Genomic DNA, 23026 nt, shown 5'->3' with positions numbered 1-23026 from the left:
CATGAGTTGTGTGATAATGAATTATTCAAGATCATTAACGTAGTGATTGATAAAGCTAGAAGTATTTGAGTTAAGATCATGGCTACTAAAAAAAAAAATCCAGTAAGGCACATTTTCCCTTTGTTAAGCTAAGAACAAAGAGGCCATCTCTGTGTCAGTGAAAATGGGACTGTGAGATGCTGATAATCTGTTATCAGCTATTGTGGCCTGTTAACTGGCAGACATGCGTCGCTAACACCCTGGCCTTTGGATTGTGTCTCCTGGTGGAAAAGCTGACTCTAATAAGCTAGAGTTTAGCAATAGTTGGGTAGGTCACCTGAGCATAGGGGAAGCTCTTGTCAGTGACTTGAGTACATTGTGGTTATATAAAATGACTAGCTTAGATCCAAAAAAACCCAATTTTATGTATTAAACTTATTTTAATAAACAAAGATGAATATATTTTAAGAACATTTTTTTTTTTGCAAACATGGTAATGCTTATTATGACAACGTTGAGTAATCAAATTTACAACATAGTGAAAATATTCGCTTTTTCTTTCACCCAGTATCACTCCTCAGAGGTAACTCTGGTTATCAACTCAATATATTTCTAGGTATTTTCTGTGCATACATAAGCACATGTAACACAGTATCATCCTAAACTTACGAAAATGCAAACTTGCTTTTTTCACTTATTATGAATATTTTTTCACTTATAGACATATATATTTAACTTAGTCACTTTATTGTATTCTTCTCATTGGATAATATAATTCATTCCATAAATATTTAGGTTACCTAGTTTGTATTGCTATTAAAAAAGAAATGTTGCGGTGAATATCATTGCATAACAGATCTATTGTTGGAGTTTTTCCCTGGAATAAATTTCAAAAAACAAAAATTCTGGTATAAGAGTTGTTATAAATACTTTAAATGCAGCTATGGCTCTTTGAGATACCAGTTTGGAGATTAATCTATGAAGATGCAACCCATGAAAAAAGAATGACATTTTTACAAATACAAATAATTCTTAGGCCGTTGCAGACAAAACTTGGAGCATAAATGGTTTAATTCCATTTCTTCCTAGAAATATGAAGTTGCATTTAACTAACAGTTTTGTATTATCTTCTCTGTGATCCTCACAGAGAAAGAAGGTGTCAAACAAGTCAGGCTAAAGTTTCAATATATAGAGCTATCCAAGAATACAAGTGATCACTTGGGTAGCTAGAGTCTCCTTTTCACTGGGTGAGGTCTTAGAGGCTTGGATTTTTCCTATTTTGTGAACCAGTTGAAAATCATGGTATACATTTAATCTTTTTTACAGTCTTTTTCTTAAAGGAAGTCCATTTCCCATTGAAATCATTCCTGTTTCTTCTCTCAGGGCTGGGCGAGGACTTTATGGTATTGACAGTATGCCAGATCTCCGCAGGAAGAAAACTTTGCCTATTGTCCGAGATGTGGTAAGGCACTCCTGTTTGATTCTCTTTGATTGTATGTGTTGCCTTTTTCTTTATAATTCAGTGCCTTGCGTATCTGTGTTTCACAGAATAATACGTATAAGTAACTGGATTCTACTAAGTGTTGCATTTATGTTTTCTTTAAGATCTATTAGATAAATAACTCTAACCTTTTGATGTTTCTTGTTTTTTTAAAAACTTTCTTTCTATTTTTTCTCCAACGTGGGGCTTGAACTCATGGCCCTGAGACCAAGAGTTGCATGTTCTACTGACAGAAACAGCAAGACACCCCTTGGCACCTTTTTCATTAGTTGAAATTACAAACTGGGTTAAAATGGCATAATAATTGGGCAAATAGAAGTCACACAGCATGCTAAGTGAGCTGCTAAAACTGGGCTTTGATATGTGCAATGTTGCAAAGGACCACAAGTTTAATGGGCACTTGGAGGCTTGTTTTGAACTTCTTCACCTTACCTCAGTGGATTTTACTACTTTATAAAGCAGTAGATAATATTAAGATCAAGTCTAATCACATTAATAAGTGATTTTCTGAAGAAAATTACAGCTCCCAAGTCATTAAAACTGCTTTAAACCTGAACATAACTCAATAACTCAAGCTCTCCTATAACAAAGTATGCTGAGGACCACCTAAAAGTGCAAAGGATTGATAATGATCCACATTAGATTATGCAAAACAAATACCTTCCCTGCCAGAAAACAGAGTGTTTTTTTCTATTATCCAAATTGTCTCCACATTTTTCTGGAGGCAAATTCTTAATAGTTTATGGCATGAAAATGTTTTATCCCAGAGAAATAGAAATTTCCCTTTTTGCAACAATTATACTATTTCTTATACCAGTAATTTTTAATTTTGCTATGAAAACCTTCATCTGAAATCCATCACTTTCATTTTCAATTAGGAAAGAGAAAATATTGATTGCAAAGATACTTACTGAAAAGTAATGCTGTGTCTGTGTAGCTCAGATTTCTGCCATTATAGTGTGGACATTATTTTAAAGAGTTAGATTTATTTAACATCATTATACTCTTTTCTCACCTTTCTTTTGTCTAATTATTTATACTTTGTTGGACATCTTGGAATCTTCAGGCCATGGTAAGTGATTTTCCTTTTAATATTTTCCATACTTCTTACTGTACACTGCACTTAAGGGATAAAAAAGGGCAAGATGGGGAAATAAAAAGAGAGAATACTGAGAAATAAGGGTTCTGCCAGAATTTACCATCTAGTTCAATTCTGAAAGATACACACAATTATATACAAAACAAGTACAAATACAGACAAAAATACAATGCAAACATAATTTTAAGGACATTAGTTGTCAGAGATGGAAGATCATCTTGGCTAATTCCTTGGAGGTAATCCCTGTATAGGTTTATATGGGAGGGATGGAGATGGGTGGATGGTGACTTCCTCACTGAGGATTGCTCAACTTTTATCTGAGTTTATGGCTTTGTAGTTCCAAGAAGATTGATTTAAGACCAGGTAAAAAATTCTGTTGTAACTTCCCTTTGTTCCTAATGGGATAACATTGAACATTTCCATCTAAAACTTCTGGCTTCTGAAGTTCTCTACAGCACTGCTGAGTATACTATATAACACAGGTTTCAGGTAGGAGAGTATACTGATTCTATTTTATGGTGGGGAAACTAAAGGGACTTGACTTTTATTTAAAATCACCTATGTTACCAACATTGAGTTAAGAAAACCAATCTGGTATAGTGGTCCCACTTGATAAAATTAACACTTAGAAAAAATAGACTGGTTAGGTATGAAAGACTATTCGAGGGAACTGTGAAAAACTCAAGGATCATCTAACACTAGTTGTGATTGAAGGCCATCACACAGATCATCTGTTACCAGTGTCCATGTTTTATGAAGGAATGTGATCATGATCACCTTGGGGAAATACAAAGTCCCAGAAGCCTCTTGCTAGCCTAGAAACCTAGGGCTGACTAGTCAGCCTTGCTGGGCCTCAGTTTTCCCATCCATAAAATGTAAGGGTTGGATCTTATGATATAATGGGATTTTTAATGTTCCATGATTCTACATTCTGGATGAGCTAGCTGACTGCTGAAAATGGCAGGTGTCTGTTGACTAAAACACGAACAGTGATACTCTGTATTCTTATATTTTCACATGTTGTTGAACAGTGTGTGCTCAGCAGCCACCTCATGTGCCAATAACTCCTGATTCTCTTTATTTTAGACTCTGGCTGCCCGGAAATCTGGACTCTCCCTGGCTATGGTCATTAGGACATCTCTTAACAATGAGGAACTGGTAGGTGCAGAGTCGATTACTATGTTTTGATCATAGTCCAGAGGAAAGCAATTCTGATCAAGCCACTCAGTTTTAATGTTGATTCCAAAATTCTAGAAATAACTGGCAATGTGGGGAAAATCTGACCCTAAACAAATTTCCTCTGAACCTCAGCTTCACTACCATACAAATTATCCTCTGTTGATCAATTACACATGCACCTCTCCATCTTTACAAATGTTATTCCATCCTAATGCATTTTACCTGTAATTTTCCCCTTGAGAAAAATTCGGGTATATTTTTATATGATTCAAATTTTGCCTTCTTTATGAGGCTTGTTCCAAACATCTTTCTTTGTGACTGAATTTTTAGTTTCCTCCTTTGAGCTTTTCTAGCATTTAATCACAACCTCCATACTGTAGTATAGCAGGGGTGAAGGTTGCTTGGGTGAATCCCATCTTTACCAGTAAATTAGCATTGTTACTGTCGGCATTTTATCTAATTTCTCTGAGTTGATTTTTGTCCTATGTATGGTGAGGTTATAAGGCAGATTTTAAGGGAGTGGATACATTTTTACCACTTGGCATAGCTTAAAATATAGTAAAACATAAATACGAGCTGCTGGTTTTATTATTTTTGTAAGCAATTTTATTAATTTGCATAAACCTTTCCTTATAGACTGCTTTCTTGAGGGCAGTATTTTGTCTTGTTTGTTGCTCTTGTTAAATACTTTTACCACTATTGCTTAGTCCATTGTCTGACGCATGGTAGATACTTTGTAAATTCTTGTTGAATTAAAGAACCAACTGGTTATAAAATAGAAGTAGGCTGCAAATATCTAGGTCAGGGATTCTTAAATTTGGTTCATTAGAGGCACCTTTGGTAGCTTCAAACTGTGCAGATGCTTGGGTCTCACTCCTATTGATTCTGATTTAATTGGCTTCAGATGTGGCTTGGGTATAAGGGGATTTTTCAACACTTTCAGGTGATTCTAATGTGCAGTGGATTTTGTGCCGTGGTAATTCCTTCCTGCCCAGACTCTCTATTGGGCTTTTATTAGAGAGAATTTATGTGTCCTCCCTTAGGAGAACTAATATATAGTGTCACTCTTACAGTCCTATAGAATATAAAGGACTTTGTCATTCCTATAGAATAAAAAATTTGCCACTGATAATACTTGTTATAAATCTCTATACACTTGGCATTTAACACCATTATTTATAAGTATATTTCACAGTTTCTTCCTGTCATTGTCATCTTGAACCCAAAAGCTAGTTTCCTAAATCTCTATCCCAAACTCTCCCCAGCCCAGTACATATCATCAAAACAAATATGTCCATTTGAATATCTGGGTGCTACAACAAATTAAAACGTATTCTATTGTGCCAAAGGACTAAAAAATTTGACTGCTTCCTAAGAGTCTTATTCTTATCTATTAGATTTGTGATGCCATGTAATATTTGAGTATAGTTTGGATACAAAAGAAATTAAACATCCTTTGGTATATGAAAAAGCACGATGTTGGTTGCTGGGTCTTGAAGTGTCTAGTCTTAGGCCTTTGAGGGAGTAATCAAGGTTAAGAGTTTTTATCATTAAACTCCTACACTATTCCTTTTTTGTAAAGAGAGTATTTGGTCTGAACCACAAATATTAATTCATATGAAAAGTTAATAGGAAAACAATAGAAATGAGAAGAATGCTATTACATCTTCTGCAGCCCTAGGTAGGATGCACACCCTCACTTTATGGTTAAATTAGTCATTGATCTACTGTCCATCCACTTAAGCTTACATTGTATTTCTCTAGTTTCACAAGAGCTATGTAAAAGACTTTTCTGTGTGGGTGTTGGGTGGATGAATAGAGTTCATCAGCTCTCTCCAAAATTCATAAAGCCCATTTCCCTGGGGCCCACATCTCAAAAAGTAAATGAAATACGACTTCTGCACAACAGGCCTATTAAATGTCACTCTTGACAAGCTGTCGCATTAAGTCATTACATCAGCAACTAACATAAATGCTGAAGCAAGTAATTCCCACTTTTTGGTGTTGAAAGTCTTCTTAGGCACCTTTAATATGAAAACATGAAATACATGTTCTTTACATAAAGGAAAACGGCTTTGCCATGTAGAAAATACTACATGGTAGCACATCCATTTTTTTTTTTAAATGTTTTTATTTATTTCTAGGAGAGAGAGAGAGAGACAGTGTGAGCAGGGGAGGGTCAGAGAGAGAGGGAGTCACAGACTGAAACAGGCTCCAGGCTCTGAGCTGGCAGTCAGCACAGAGTCTGACGCGGGGCTCGAACCCACCAACCGCGAGATCATGACCTAAGCGAAAGTCGGACGCTTAACCGACTAAGCCACCGAGGCGCCCCAAGTAGCACATCCATTTTAATTAAAGAGATGTATGATAAAAAGTTCAGTCATCTCTTCCAAGACAGGAAAGAACTCTAGAGTTTGATGTGAGATGACAGTGGGTCAGCCAGCACCACCTCTGTGGCCACCCTGTGAGCACTGGGTGAAGCAATGCCAGGTGCCCCCATCCATCACCAATTCCAGCTCACCCACAGAGAGCTGTTAAGGCTGAAATCTCACTCTCAAAAGCCCTTAAGGACCATCATTTCTGAACATCTCTCTCTGGCCTAATGACACAAGAAGTGGTAACACTCTAGTATCCATGTATTACAACAGTAGTATTCCGGACACTGTAGTATCCTGCTGTTGCTTGTTTTTTTTTTTTTTTTNTTTAATGTTTTATTTATTTCTAGGAGAGAGAGAGACAGCGTGAGCAGGGGAGGGTCAGAGAGAGAGGGAGTCACAGACTGAAGCAGGCTCCAGGCTCTGAGCTGGCAGTCAGCACAGAGCCCGACGCGGGGCCCGAACCCACGAACCGCGAGATCATGACCTAAGCGAAAGTCGGACGCTTAACCGACTAAGCCACCCAGGCGCCCCTGTTGCTTGTTTTTACAGACTCGTACTTTCCTAGGCCCCATCAGTGGGACCATCAGAGTAAAACCATTCAATAAATCAGTAAGTTGAGTGTCTATTATGTGTCAGGCATTTTTCTGATTCTGGAAATGTGACAGTGAAGAACTCTGCTAAAAATCCTTGCCATCATGAGGCTTACAGTGCAGTGAGAGGGGAGATGAGATACCATGTTTTGGACTCCCTGTTGCTACAGGTCATAGTAAATGCTTCTAAAAGGTGGGAGTATTTCAATTGACAGTGTCAAGTGAGGGTTATGGGGCACTCAAGTAGAGCGAGGAATGCAAATCACCAAGCCTGAAAGGGATTCTAGAACCCTCCTTATTCTACACTAGTTATTCATATCTAACTATGTTTAGGAGGCTGGTCTACTGGCTTGCTTCCAAAAGTGTCAGTTCTCATGAAGTATGATTTATCTACATGAGCAGAGGTCCTTCTCAATACCGGGGTCTGGTCCCAATGAAAGAGACTTACAAGAACTAGGTCTGGGAATAATTAGATCAGACCCCGGCCCCATTCCTAGCATAATACTGGAAAGATGACATAGAATTAGGAAGCAGGTTAAAATACCTGTCTGGTGCCTGTGGTTCACTCAGGAAGCTGCAGGCTCCCACGATGGCCAAGTACTCTGACTCCTGTTCAGGAACAGGAACTATTTCAAACCACATAATTGAGAACTGAAGTGCTAGGGGTCTGGATTTTAATTTCAGCTCTACCTCTTATTGCCTCTGAGAATTCATTTCTTTTCAGTACTCTTTGCCTCCTTAAGATGTGTTCACCTCATTTGTAAAATAAAAGTAATAATACTTCTCTTCACAGTTTGTGAGAATTAAAAGAAAAAAATGTCTTGCCAGCCAGAGCGGCTGGAAGAGAGGAAAGAGGAACAGGGAGTCACAATGAGGTCTCTAGAGTATGTGGTTAGTCCCATGCCTCCCTGTCACCTTCGCAGCTGCGGGTCAGATTCCAGGGTGGACATCCATAGTAATCACAAACTGAAAGATGTTCTCTTGTTTATAAGTCTTGTTACTGGCCCTGCATCTCTCCTTCTTCAAGAGCATGGTCTTTGGTTTGAAATAGTTAGAGCTCTACTATTTACTAGTTTTAGGAACATGGGCAAGTTACTCAAACTTTCTTGGCCTTGACTTTTTTAGATGTTTGCTAGTTACATAAGATTTTTGCATCTATGTTCATAATTAAAACGCCTATGTCTTTGAACAATTTTGGCATTAATAAGTTAGCTTTGTAAAATAAGTTGGGAAGCGGTCTTTTTTGTTACTCTTGAATGATTTGTGTACAGTCAGTGTTCCTATGCCTTGAAAGATGGACAATCTTGCCTCTCAAACCATTGGGTAAATTTTTTGAGAATGGTTATTTGATTACCGAATCAATTTAATATAATAGTTCCATCCATGTTCCTTAAACATTTGTTCTTGATTCAGTTTTTATCATTTATACGTTTTCCAGAAAGTTGTCCTTTATTCCCCCCTAAAATTTCGAATTCCATCAAATTTTTCCTATAATTATATGACTTCTAAAAGTTTGTGCTGGGGCAGATGGATGGCTCAGTCAGTTGTGTCCAACTTCAGTTCAGGTCATCATCTCATGGTGATTGAGTTTGAGCCCCATATCCAAGCTCTCTGCTGTCAGCACAGAGCCCACTTCAGATCCTCTGTCCTCTCTCTCTGCCCTTGTCTGCTCATAATCTGTCTCTAAAAAATAAACATTAAAAAAAAAGATTGTGCCATTTTTACCTTATTTGTATTCTCTCTCTCTCTCTCTCTTTAAATCAATACTGCAAGAGATTTCTCTGGTGTTTTGGTGACTCCATACTGGTTTTTTTTTTCTATTAACATTTCTTTTCTTACTTAGGTTCATCTTCTATTCTCTGTACTTACCCTGAAGATACTTATCTAACATACTGAGTTGAATATATAGCTCACTAATTTTGACTTTATTATTTCCTATTTCATACATATAAAAGAATATTTGCAAAAAAACTGAAGAAACAGTATATATACCTGTGTATCCATGACAGCTTTAGGAAGAGAAAAATAATTGTTTAAAATGCAGTGATTAATATTTTATCTCCTCAATTTAGAGTGTTTTTTTATTCTCCCAAAGACAAGCCATATGAACTTTATTGTTGTTACTACATTGTATTCTTTTCAGAGGACATGGAATATGTATTTGCTGATTAACATTTAATTGACTATTTAACAGTTTGGCTCAAATTTTGTAAATATCCCATATGAGTTCTTTTTTTTTTTTTTGGTTGGGTACATAAATTTTGGGACTTCTATATTCCTGATAAATTTTCTTTCAATTTTGGTAGTAATCTTATTAATGTCTTAAAATGCTTTTTCTTTAAAGTATGTTCTCTATGCTATTAATACAGCTATACCAAATTGATAGGGTCAATATTTCCTTGATAGAAATTTTTAGCCCTTTAAGTCTTAACGTGTTTTATTTCTACCTCACAAGGCTTAATTTTCTTCTTTTTATTAAAAATATTTTTAATGTTTATTTTTAAGAGAGAGAGACAGAGTGTGAGCAGGCAAGGGGCAGAGAGAGAGAGAGAGACAGAATCCACAGCACGATCCAGGCTCTGAGCTGTCAGCACAGAGGCTGATGCGGGCCTTGAATCCATGTAATGTGAGATCATGACCTGATCTGAAGTCAGACACTTAACCAACTGAGCCCCCCAGGCAACCCTCACAGAGTTAACTTTTCAATCCAATATGAGAATTTGTCTTTTTAAAGGTGGACTCTGTCAATTTACATTTATGGTAATGTATTTGAGCTTAGTTTTATTACTTTTTAAAAATATACTGTGCCTCTTTTTTTTTTTTACTTTCTTTTTCAAGGTCCTTTTGTGCAGATTGAGTTTTCTTTATTAAAGAAATGGATTAAAATGATCTATGCTGTTTAATATGGCAGGTGTTTCCTAAATGTTTAATAAAAATACTTTACAACTTCTTTTATTGACATATAATTAACATACATTGCTATATTAGTTTCAGGTATATAATATTGATTTGACAGCTGTGTGCATTACTCAGTGTTTACCTGGAGAAGTGTAGTCACCATCTGTTCCCATGCAATGTTATTACAATATTATTCACTCTATTCCTTGTGCTTTATTTTTTTCATCACTATGAATTGTTTATTTTATAGCCAGAAGTTTGTATCTCTTAATATGTTTTTCCATTTCACCCATCTCCCCACCCACCTCCACTCACAATCATTAGTGTCTTCTTTTTGTTTAAGAGAAACAAGGTAGAGGGGCTTGGGTGGTTCAGTCAGTTAAGCATCCAACTTCAGCTCAGGTCATGGTCTTCTGGCTTATGGGTTCAAGCCCCGCATTGGGCTCCCTGCTGTCAGAACAAAGCCTGCTTCAGAACCTCTGTCTACCTCTCTCTGCCCTTCCCTTGCTCTTGTTTTCTACCCCTGTCTCAAAAATAAATAAATAATATTTTTAAGAAGAGATACAAGGTATGTTTTTTGTTTGTATGTTCATTTGATTTTTGTCACTGTCATCATTTTTTAGGTTTTTTTAATTCCAGTTGACATGCAGTGTAATATTAGTTTCATATTTGCAATATAGTATTAACACTTTCCTACATCATCTGGTGTTGTTAAGGAGTTGGTCCTCCTTAACCCCCATCACCTATTTAGCCCATTCCCACCCCCACCCCCTTGGTAACTTTAAGTTTGTTTTCTATAGTTAAGAGTCTGTTTCTTAGTTTGCCTCTCTCTCTCTCTCTCTCTCTCTCTCTCTCTCTCTCTTTTCTTTACTTTTTTTTAATGTTTATTTTTGAGAGAGGGAAAGAGACAGAGTGTGAGGTGGGGGGAAGGGCAGAGCAAGAGGGAGACACAGAATCTGAAGCAGACTTCAGGCTCTGAGCTGTCAGCACAGAGCCCAACATGGTGCTCAAACTCATGAACCATGAGATCATGACTTGAGCAGAAGTCTGACACTGAACCAACTGAGCCACCCAGACACCCCATGCCTCTCTCTCTCTCTTTGTTCCTTTGCTTGTTTGTTTAGTTTATTAAATTCCACATATGAATGAAATCATATGGTATGTGTCTTTCTTTGACTTATTTCACTTAGCACAAAGTCTTTTCAGTCTTTTCATGCTGTTGCAAATGGCTAAATCTCATTCATTTTTATGGACAAGTAATCCATTATGTGTGTGGGTATCTTTGTATACCACTCCTTTGTCCATTTATTGACGGACACTTGGGTTGCTTTCATATCTTGACTACTATAAATAATGCTGCATTAAATATAAGGATATATATATCTTCTCAAGTTAGTGTTTTTATTTTCTTTGGGTAAATATGCAGTAGTGGAATTACTGGTTAATACGGTAGTTCCATTTTTAAATTTTGACGAATCTCCATACTGTTTTCCACAGTGGCTCCAACAACTTACATTCCTACCAACAGTGCATGCCGGTTCCCTTTTCTCCACATCCTCACCTACATTCATTATTTCTTGTTTTTAATACCAGCCATTCTTATTGGTGTAAAGTGATATCTCATTGTGGTTTTGATTATTGCTGGAGTCCAGCTCCGGCCGGGTCCAGGGGTCTCTGAAGGATGGACTGTGTTGGCAAGGGACGGAGTGAGAGCCCCGAGATTCTTTCTGATCACCGGGCAGGCATCTCTGTCCTGTCAGTTTTGGTGTCTTTATGCAATCATCATACCAGGGCCAGAATAAGGAGATAAGTCACTCCTGATATTGATCAACAAGGTACCTTAGGGGGTCAGTGCTCAAGCAGAAATAATTGAGTGAGGGTGGATATCAGTCGTCATCTGGTTAGCAAGAGACTGTGATAACTTGCTTTAACCTCACCAGTTTTCTCGACTAGTGGGCTCAGGATGGCTCCCAACAGATTATCTCTGATGGATGGTGACATAGGATACCTTTACATGTGTCTGTTAGCTATCTGTATGTCTTTTTTGGAAAAATACCTATTCAGATCCTTTGCTCATTTTTTTCAATTGCTTTTGGTCACTTGCTTTTGGTATTGAAGTAAACAAGTTCTTTATATACTTTGAATATTAACCCCTTATTGGATATATCATTTGCAAATATCTTCTCTCCTTCAGTAGGTTGTCTTGGTGTTTTGTCAATGGTTTCCTTGGCTGTGCATAAGCTATTTGGTGTAGTCCCAGGATTTCACTTTTACTTTTTTTCTCCTTGCCTCAAGAAACAGATATATAAAATGTTGTTAAAGTTGATGTCCAAGAGAATACTGCCTATGTTTTCTTTTAGGAGGCTTGTGGATTCAAGTTTCACATTAGATCTTTTCCTTTTTAATGTTTGTTTATTTTTGAGAAAAAGAGAGAGGATCCAAGGGCCGCCTCTATGCTGTCAGCTCAGAGACTGATTTATGGCTCAAACTCATTGAACCATGAGATCATGACCAAGTGAGCCACGCAGGGACCTCTAGGTCTTTTTTAAATAAAATATTTATTTATTTATTTATTTATTTATTTATTTATTTATTTATTTATGGTTAGAGGAAGAGTATATGAGTACAGAGAGAGGCAGACAGAGAATCCCAAACAGGTTGCTCCTCACTGTCAGCACAGAGCCTCATAAACCCTGAGATCATGACTGAGCTAAAATCGAGTCAGAAGCTTAGCCCACTGAACTACCCAGGTGGCCCTTACATTTAGGTCTTTAAATTTTGTTGTTTGTGTGCATAGTATAAAAAAAGTGGTCCAGGTTTCATTCTTTTACATGTAGCTGTCCAGTTTTCCCATCATATCTTACTGAGAAGACTATCTTTTCCCAGTATATTCTTGCTTTCTTTGTCATAGATCAGTTGACTTTATAGTTGTGGGTTTATTTTAGAGCTTTTTTTCCTGTTCTATTGATTTAGGTGTCTGTTATTATTTCAGCACCATAGTACCATATTGTTTTGATTACTACAGTTTTGTAGTGTATCTTGAGATCTGGGATTGTGGTATCTCCAGCTCTGTTCTTCTTTCTCAAGATGGCTTTGGCTATTTGAGGTCTTCTGTAGTTCCATACAAATTTTAGGATTATTTTTTCTAGTTCTGTGAAGAATACTATTGCTGTTATGATAGAGATTATATTCAATCTGTAGTCTGCCTTGGGTTGTGTGGACATTTAAAAAATATTCTAATCTGTGAGCATGATGCATCTTTCCATTGTGTCCTTTTCAATTTCTTTCAAGAGTATCTTGTAGTTTTCAGAATATGTGTTTTTCACTTTCTCACTTAAATTTATTCTTAGGTATTTTATTTTTGGTGAAATTGTAAATGAGAGTATTTTCTTAATTTCGGTTTCTAATACTTCATTAATAGTGTATTGAAACACAACAGACTTTTGTATATGAATTTTGTGTAACCTTTACCAAATTATCGTTGCTAATATAAATTTCTTTTGATGGAGGCTTTAGGATTTTCTATATATACTATCATGTTATATACAAATATTGAAAGTTCTACTTCTTCCTGATCAGTGTGGATGCTTTTTATTTGTTTGTTTATTTTTCTGTCTGACTGCTAGAGCTAGAACTTCCACTACTATGTTGAATAAAAGTGGCAAAAGTGAACATCCTTGTCTTGTTCCTGATCTTAGAGGAAGAGCTTTCAGTTTCCCACCATTGAGTATGATGTTATCTGTGGGTTTTTCATATATGGCTTTTATTGTGTTGAGGTATGTTCCCCCTACACCCAGTTTATTGAGAGTGTTTATCATGAACAAATTTAGTAATTTATAAAATGCTTTTTCTGCATCTATTGAGATGATTACATATTTTTTATTATTTCTCTTTTTTTTTAATTTTATTTTTTAAATAGTTTATTGTCAAGTTGGTTTCCATATAACACCCAGTGCTCATCCCAACAAGGGTCCTCTTCCATGCCCATCACCCCCCTTCCCCTCTACCCCACCCCCACCAGCCCTCAGTTTGTTCTCAGCATTCAAGAGACTCTCATGGTTTGCCTCCTTCCCTCTCCCTCACTATTTTCCCCCTTCTTCTCCCCCATGGTCCTCCATTAAGTTCCTCCTAATCCTCCTATACTTGCAAACATATGGTATCTGTCCTTCTCTGCCTGAATTACTTTGCTCAGCATAACACCCTCCAGTTCCATCCAATTTGCTACACATGGCCAGATTTCATTTTTTCTCATTGCCATACAGTATTCCATGGTATAGATAAACCACATCTTCTTGATCCATTCCTCAGTTGATGGACACTTAGGCTCTTTCCATGTTTTGGCTATTGTTGAGAGTGCTGCTATGAACATTGGGGTACATGTGCCCCTATGCATTAGCACTCTTATATCCCTTGGGTAAATTCCTAGCAGTGCTACTGCTGGGTCATAGGGGAGTTCTATTGTTAATTTTTTGAGGAACCTCCACACTGTTTTCCACAAGGGCTTCGCCTGTTTACATTCCCACCAACAGCATAGGAGGGTGCCTGTTTCTCCACATCCTCGCCAGCATCTAGAGTCCTCTGATTTGCTCATTTTAGCCACTCTGACTGGCGTGAGGTGATATCTCAGTGTGGTTTTGATTTGTATTTTCCTGATGAGGAGGGATGCTCAGCATCGTTTCATGTGTCTGTTGGCCATCTGGATGTCCCCTTTGGAGAGGTGTCTGTTCATGTCTTCTGCCCATTTCTTCACTGGATTCTTTTTTGGGTGTGGAGTTTGGTGAGTTCGTTATAGATTTTGGATACTAGCCCTTTATCTGATATGTCATTTGCAACTATATTTTCCCATTCTGTCGGTTGCCTGTTAGTTTTAAGGATTGTTTCCTTTGCTGTGCAGAAGCTTTTAATCTTGATGAGGTCCCAATAGTTGATTTTTGCTCTTGATTCCCTTGCCTTTGGGATGTGTCGAGTAAGAAATTGCTGTAGTTGAGGTCAAAGAGATTGTTTCCTGCTTTCTCCTCTAGGGTTTTGATGGTTTCCTGTCTCACGTTCAGGTCCTTTATCCATTTTGAATTTATTTTTGTGCGTGGTGTGAGAAAATGATCTAGTTTCATTCTTCTGCATGTTGCTGTCCAGTTCTCCCAGCACCATCTGTTAAAGAGGCTTTCTTTTTTCCATTGGATACCCTTTCCTGCTTTGTCAAAGATTAGTTGGTTGTACACTTTTGGGTCCAATTCTGAGTTCTCTATTCCATTGGTCTATGTGTCTGTTTTTGTGCCAAGACCATACTGTCTTGATGATGACAGCTTTGTAGTAGAGGCTAAAGTCTGGGATGGTGATGCCTCCCGTTTTGGTTTTCTTCTTCAATATTACTTTGGCTATTCGGGGTCTTTTGTGGTTCCATACAAATTTTAGGATAGTTTGTTCTAGTTTTGAGAAGAATGCTGGTGCAATTTTAATTGGGATTGCATTGAATGTGTAGATTGCTTTGGGTAGTCATGACATTTTAACAATATTTATTCTTCCAATCCATGGGCATGGAATGTTTTTCCATTTCTTTGTGTCTTCTTCAATTTCCTTCATAAGTTTTCTATAGTTTTCATCATACAGATCTTTTATATCTTTGGTTAGGTTTATTCCTAGATATTTTATGGTTTTTTGTGCATTGTGAATGGGATCCGTTTCTTGATTTCTCTTTCTGTTGCTTCATTGTTGGTGTATAAAGATGCAACCGATTTCTGTACATTGATTTTGTACCCTGCATCATGGCTGAATTCTTGGATCAGTTATAGTAGGCTTCTAGTGGAGTCTGTGGGTTTTCTATGTAGAGTATCATGTCTCCTGCGAAAAGTGAAAGTTTGACCTCGAGAAGGGACTAATTTAAAAGAGTGTGTTCATCGGCGACGATTTTTATGCTTTGAGCATTAAGTTAACCCATATCAAAATCACTGTAATGGGTATTTGGGTAATGATTTCTCCTGGTAATGTGATCTGTCACACTGATTGATTTATGAATTACAAACCACCTTTGCATCCCTGGAATAAATCCCACTTGACCATGGTGAATCATTTTTGTTAGAAACATATTGTTGGATTCAGGTTGCTAAAATTGTGTTGAGGATATTTGCATCTATGTTCATCAGAGATAGTGGCTATTCATTTCTTTCTTTCTTCCTTCCTTCCTTCCTTCCTTCCTTCCTTCCTTCCTTCCTTCCTTTCTTTTTCTTTCTCTCCTCCCCTCCCCTCCCCTCCCCTCCCTTCCCTTCCCTTCCCTTCCCTTCCCTTCCCTTCCCTTCCCTTCCCTTCCTCAGGAAAGAAGTGGGAGTTGGGAAGCAGTGGCACCAAGTGTAGATGCTGTGATAGAGGACAGGGCAGAAAGATGTGGAGTGGGGTGTGGCTAGCACCTCTTCCCTCTTGGCAGTAAAGTCTTCATTACCTTAAAAAAAAAAAATTGCTGCCTGGGGAGTCTGGAGAAACCATGTGCCCATGTATGAAAGATAAATTCCATCTCAAAGCATCAGTTAGCGACCACTTGAAAAAAAAAAAAAAGAGCAACATCTTTTATGGTATATGTTAAATCACTTTTCATCTATAAAAAGCTTCTTGTAGAAATGGAGCTCAAATTACCAGACAGGTTTCCAGTGCTTTCACAGGTGTTTGAGGTGGGTGATCCTAAGTATTTGTGGAAATCCCTGAGTTTTCATGGCACCTTCCTGTAGCAGTAGATGTTAGTATTGCTATCACCTTACTATCCCTAGAATCCTACAGTGTGCTGATCACATGATCTTTACACTTTGGATCTGCTCTCTGAGGTAGATGATTATGTGTCACTGCTTAAGGCTGTCTTAGTTTCCTCCTCCCTCCCTCCATCCCTTCCTTCCTTCTTTCGTCTTCAAACTTTAAAGTTAATAACTCTGTCCTGAAAAAAAAGATCTGAAAATACTTAATCTCTCATTACTGCCCTCAATGCTAACATTAAATAAAAGGCAAGTATAAATGTCATATCAGAAAATGGTCTGTAAACCACAAGTTTGTAGCCCATGGGTTTTAACTGGATCCAAGATAAATCCTTTGGGTTTCCATAGAATCAAGTTTCTTAATTCTAGCAGTAAGTACGTTTTTTCCCCCTCAAGCATATGGAGACTCTTTCATTTGAATGCTTTTACATATTAAAATATTTTTTCCAACACTTCTGTAGTAGGCTGTATCAACTCAATCTGCCACATTGGCAGATCAGGTTTCCAGCCTGTGAAACAAATATATTAATGATGCTAGAGTACTGTTGGGGGTATCAGTGAGATAACAAATGGACAGCACTTCAACCATTTTTAACATATAAGTATGTAGTAAATATTAGTTACAGGTTTGTATCAGAACCTGCATTTACCATACCACTTTCCATGACTCTACAACTGGCTTTGCTTGCTTACACAAGAGGATAGTGAAAGGAGTTCCTTTAACAGAGATGGCCACCTCCTTCCCTCTCTTATTTCTACAATATCCTAGCCCTTCTTTCTAATCACTCATGGTCTATTTCAAAAGATTATCTGTCTCTATTCCAAGTGGTTAAAAAAAATAGACTTTCCACATTAAAATGGCAAAAGTTACTCTGCAGTGAATGAATTTATATTTGTTTTGGTCTCTTATATTGAATAAATTACTCATCTCATACTGTCTCCATTATTACATATACTTTTTTATTGAGGTATAATTGACCTGTAACATATTAGTTTCAGGTGTATAACACAATGAATTAACATTTGTATATATGGTGAGATAATCAACCCAAGTAGTTTAGGTAACTTCCATCACCAAACATAGTGTCTTTTTTTTATTTCTTGTAATGAGAATTTTTATCATCACATTTCAAATGCACAATACACTATTATTAAGTATAGTTACCATAGTGTTTCTTATAACCCATGATTTACTTGTTACATAACGAGAAATTTATACATTTTGATCCCCATCATAAATTTTACTCACCTACCATCCTTTGCCTCTGGCAGTCACTGATCCGTATCTGTGAGCTTGACTTTTGTTGTTTGTTTGTTTGTTTGTTTTTTAAGATTCTACATATAAGTAAGATCATACAGTATTTATCTTTCTCTGACTTAGTTCACTTAGCATAATGTTCTCAAGATCCAACCATGTTGCATATGGCAAGATTCTACTCTCTTATAGCTGAATTATATTCCATTACACACACACACACACACACAAACACACACACTTTCTTATCCATTCAAATGACACTTAGATTGTTTCTGTGTCTTTATTGTTACAAATAATGCTTCTGTGAACATGGAAGTATATGTTCAATTAATGCCTTTATTTTATTCAGATAATTTACCCAGAAGTGGAATTTCTGGACTGTATGGTAGTTCTCTTTTTAATTTTTTGTGGTAACTCCATATTGTTTTCTATTTACCTTTTCACTAACAGTGCAAAAGTGCTCCCTTTTCTCCAAATCCTTGCCAGCACTTGTAACTGCTTGTGGTTTAATACTGCGTTTCTAGCAGATGTAAGGATTTATCTGTTGGTTTTGATTTACATCTCTCTGAAGATTGACAATAGTGAATTTCTTTTCATGTATCTTTCAGCAATATATGTATCTTATTTGGAAAAATATTTAGATATTCGGCCCATTTTTAATCAATTTGTTTTCAAGCTATTGAGTTGTATGTGTTTTTTATATATTTTGGATTTCAGTTCTTTGTCATATATATGATTTGGATTTGCAAAAATATTCTTTTATTCAGCATATTGTCTTTTCATTTTGTTGATGGTTACTTTTACTCTAAGTTTTTTAGTTTAATGTAGCCCCACTTATTTTTGCTTTTGTTGCCTTTATTTTTTGTGTCAAATCCAAAAAGCATCATCACCAACATCAGTGTCAAGGAGCTTGCCCCCTATGTTTTCTTCTAGGAGTCTGTGGTTTCAGCTCATAAATTCAAGTCTTTAATTCATTTCTTAACAATTTTTTGTGTATCTTACAAGATCATGTTCAGTTTGATTCCTTTGCTGGAGGCTTTTCAGTTTTCCCAACACATTTCTTGGAGGGACAGTCCTTTCCCCATTGTATACTCTTGGCTCCTTTCTCATGAATTAATAGACTATATATGTGTGGGGTTTTTTCTAGACTCTCTTCTTTTCTATTGATCTGTTTTTATGCAATACAATTATGTTTTGATTATGGTATCTTTGTTATATATTTTGAAATCGGAGTGTGTTGCCTCCATTTATTTTCTCTTGTGATTGTGTTCTCCATACAGGATTCTGTGGTTCTGTGCAAATTTTAAGTTTGTTGGATCTATTTCTATGAAAATTGCCAGTAAAATTTTCATAGGGATTGCATTGAATCTATACATTGCTTTGGGTAATATGAACATTTTAATAGCATTCTTCCAACCCATGAGCATGGAGTATCTGTAATTTATTTGTGTCTTCTCCAGTTCTTTCACTAGTATCTTATACTTTTTAGTGCATAGATCATCTCCTTGGTTAAATTTACTCCTAGGTATTTTATTCTTTTTGATAAAAGTGTAAATTAAATTCATTTCTTCATTTCCCTGATAATTTGTTATTCAGGTACAGAAATGTATCACATCTTTGTATATTGATTTTATATCCTACAAATTTACTGAGTTTATTCTAAGAGGTTTTTGGTGGAGTCTTTAGAACTTTATGTAATTATATTCACATTATCATTGAAAGCTTGAATTGGAGAAAAGTGACAAATACAGTACATGACAAATGTACCCTAATTTGTTTCCCAGTCAGGTTTTCAGTCATAATAGGACTATCTTATATTGAACTCCTCTTTAATTATTGAATCATCTTCTTTATCATTATTCACTATCTTTATTTGGACTTACTAAGTCACTTAGGTCAATGATAATTGGTGTCTGTTAAAAAAAACAATATAAGTAAAAACAAATTACTTACACTTTTCCAAGGATAGGCACATAACTTTTGGTCTCTGTTTGCACTTTTCTGGTAGAAGTTTTACCTGAATAACTTTAGCTTCTCTAATCAGTCTTATGTGATGATTGTTCTCATGAGTAAATCAGACTTGAAATTAAGCTGTTTTTATACTCAGGAACTTATTATACCATTGTTCTCTCTTCTTGTTTATAACAAATTTCAAAGGTCACATTGTATCTAATCTTTGCTCTTGCAAATCATTCTGATGGTTTTGTACAGAAATAGTGAAATGATACCTACAGGACAGCAAATAGATTTTTTTTTCTACAAAGCACGTAGCAAGGTACAAGAATAATGCTTCAAAAAATAGGCATATTTTTTCTTGTAATTAGTAAAATGTGAATTTTTTGAGGATAGGAAAATCATGGTTTACATAATCCCTTGAGGAAAACCCACATTATAATGAGAAAAATAGAACTTCATTAGTTGAGTCACTGGTTAACATAGTAGAGGAAAAGAGAATAGGTGTACAGCAAATGGAGGTAGACATGCTTTGTTCCTATTGTACTAACAGTTGGTTGATTGGAATATTGATGTCCTAAAAACACTAGTCATTGCCTTTGGCAGGAAGCCTGATTGCTTTATTTCTTGAGCTTAGTTTAAATTTCTTATATAGTTATGAATAAAAAAGACAATTCATTTTTTGTGTGTCCTAATTGTTCAAAAAGTGATATATTAGAGTATTTCACGTTAGATTCCAGTTTATTAGAGGACAGATTTTTAACAAAATCATTGCTTAAGATATAAGTATCCTCTCCTTTAAAATCTGTAAACTGTATTTGGCTAAAGAGGCTTATCAGAGCCAAAACATTCCTTACCCTCATTTCTACAGATAAAACAGTATCTTCACAAAATAAAAGTCTCCTTCTTTTTTCTGCAGTCACTTCAGTATTATAAAAATGATATTTACAGGCTTTATTCCTAATCACCTAAGTGTGACCTTCTATATGTTAATAGAAAAAAATCCTCAAAGAACATAAACCATGACTAACTTTCAAAAATTAAATTGAATAACTTTTTATTTTTTATTTTAGTGCTTTTTTGTTTTATGAATTATTTTCACAGTGTGCATCCATTTTGTTAGAATTAGAAAATACATACTGGAGAGGAAAGTGACATATAAGATTGTTTGTTACTGTTGCCGATGCTTTGTTTTTACTTAGTCTGGGGAAAATCCAGCAGTGTTTTTTGGCAATGAGAATTATTTTCTAAGTCACTCTCTTGAAGTGTTGAACGTGATTTACAAAAGCTTTGTGACTCTTAGAAGAGGGGGAAAAACATATATACACACTGATAAATACCAGCATCATTTGTCTTCTGCCAAATAGAAACAAGAGTCTTCTATTGAATGTAAAATGTAACTTGATCCTACAGTGACTGAAAGAATATTTTAAGAAATGAAAATATTTTGTAGCAAGTATTAAATGTTTATTGTGGAAGATTTGGAAATTTTAGAATCCTTTAAAATAGATTAGCAGCAAGTCTTCTCTTTTACTGAGTTCATTCTGTCCTTGCTTCCTAATCACAGTAGATTAGGGCTCTGCTTTTTCTTAGGATCACTTTCTCTATATATCTGGATTTACGTAGGCTTTCCCCTGATAACATACAAAGTCTCATGCTTTCACATTAGCAAGGATCCTATTTATTAACTGTACCTAATTATCTTTCTACCTACTGAACATAACTACATTTTAAAAAGGGTCTCTTTTCCTTTCAAGCCAACTCCTAATGGTGAGTTACAGACTCCCATCTCCCATGGTCGATGGCTACTTCTGGGGTTTCTCTTTGTTTTGTTCAGTGTTCCTTACCCTGTCTTTTTTGCCTTATTCCACAGAACTCTTCTCTTCTTGGTTGTTTTTATAATCTTGTTTGATCTGGTCTTATTTTGCTGCTAAGAAAGTATCTTGTTTTCCCAGGATGCAGTGTTCACATGAGAGTAAGAATCCCTCTTATGAGATATATTTTTACATGCTTTCCTAGATGTTCATTTCCTGAGTTTCTAAATAGACCATCCTTGCATCTTATACTTTGCTTCAGTAAGAACTGTTTGCATAGGTCATTTTTTTAGAGTAACTTTCAAATTTGATAGACATGTTCATATCCCCAAAATCACAAGTGAAAAAGTTGCATATTATCATTTCCCTCAGACTGAGGATATGTACTATATTTTCTTCAGTTTCTCCAGGTTTTAATTTTTTTACAAAAATTTAAATTTATTTTTGAGAGAGACAGAGAGTTAACAGGGGAGGTGCAGGGACAGAGAGGGAGGCACAGAATACAAAGCAGGCACCAGACTCCAAGCTGTCAGCACAGAGCCCAGTGCAGGGCTTGAACTCACAGACCACAAAATCATGACCTGTGCTGAGGTCAGAAACCCAACTGAGCCACCCAGATGCCCCTACCATCTCCAGCCTTTAAATGTTTGATTTGTTTTAATGTCCCATTCAGTTGATTTTCAATGTGTTGTCTAGTAAATCTTCAATATATCTTTTTGTTTGTTTGTTTGAAATTAGCTTCACTCTGTTTTTAATGAAATGGATAACGGCTCTCTAAATCCAGCCAAACAAAACGTTTCAATGAAAACTTCTCAGCTCTCACTTAGAACTGTCTTTTATTTGGTTTTCTCCAGTATGTTTAATAGTTTAGGAACTATCCCTTATATTTATTACTCCTACTAGAGCTCAATGTTGTAGAGTGCTGACTACATATCATTTGTGTTCAATAAAAAAGATAATAGTCATAGGGTATTGGAGAAAATATATGAACCATTTACTTAATCTTAAAATATGTGGATAAATTCATGTTCAAAACAACCCTTTACCCAACCCTACTTTCTAAGTTGATAAGTTTTTCTTTACTTAAATTCATTAGCACACTATTCCCACCTAGTGTTCTATTGAGTTAGAATTACTTTTCCCTACTAAAGGGAACAAATTACCTGATGTGATTGCAAATGTTACTAAATTCTCCAGTTGTTTTTTAGCTAAACCAAAAATGCTACAGCGCGCGCGCACACACACACACACACACACACACACACACCTCAGCCCAGCTAGAACAGGAAACTATCTACGGATGGCTGATTGAAAATCTCTTACGCTAAAGTGAATTATTCAATTTACTTTAATGATATTGATGATAACACTTTGCTAAGCAGTGCAAGGGGAAGCAAAGATGAATAATACATACTTTAATTCTAAAAGAACTCTTAGCAGTTAATTTTCAAGACAAGACATCTTTATTATGAAATGAAGCCAGAGATTACTTGGATAAGTCTCTATTTATTGAAAGGGTGCATCCAACTGTTTTTCTGTATATGGGGGTCTCCCACTTGAATAGTTTCTCTATTTGATCACACTGCTGTTCTATAGACCCACATGAAGTATAAAAAGCTTCAAGCAGACACTCATGTAGTAGC

At 36.1% G+C, this 23026-nt stretch overlaps 1 protein-coding gene across 2 annotated transcripts in view; it reads left to right on the top strand.

Moving 5' to 3' along the window:
• UNC13C (unc-13 homolog C) overlaps positions 1–23026 on the top strand; it is a 564606-nt gene that overhangs the window by 194589 nt on the left and 346991 nt on the right. Inside the window, exons 4-6 of one of the 2 annotated variants that reach the window (XM_039254229.1) lie at positions 1363–1441; positions 2547–2552; positions 3666–3737. In XM_039254229.1, coding sequence (XP_039110160.1) covers positions 1363–1441; positions 2547–2552; positions 3666–3737 — 157 coding nt within the window. The remainder of the gene's footprint in view (positions 1–1362; positions 1442–2546; positions 2553–3665; positions 3738–23026) is intronic. The other variant, XM_039254228.1, reaches the window with a different exon arrangement.

Source organism: Hyaena hyaena, unplaced genomic scaffold, assembly GCF_003009895.1.
Source record: "Hyaena hyaena isolate Hyena2069 unplaced genomic scaffold, ASM300989v1 scaffold_479, whole genome shotgun sequence".
Lineage (NCBI taxonomy): Eukaryota > Metazoa > Chordata > Mammalia > Carnivora > Hyaenidae > Hyaena > Hyaena hyaena.
This window is presented reverse-complemented; position numbering and strand designations above follow the sequence as displayed.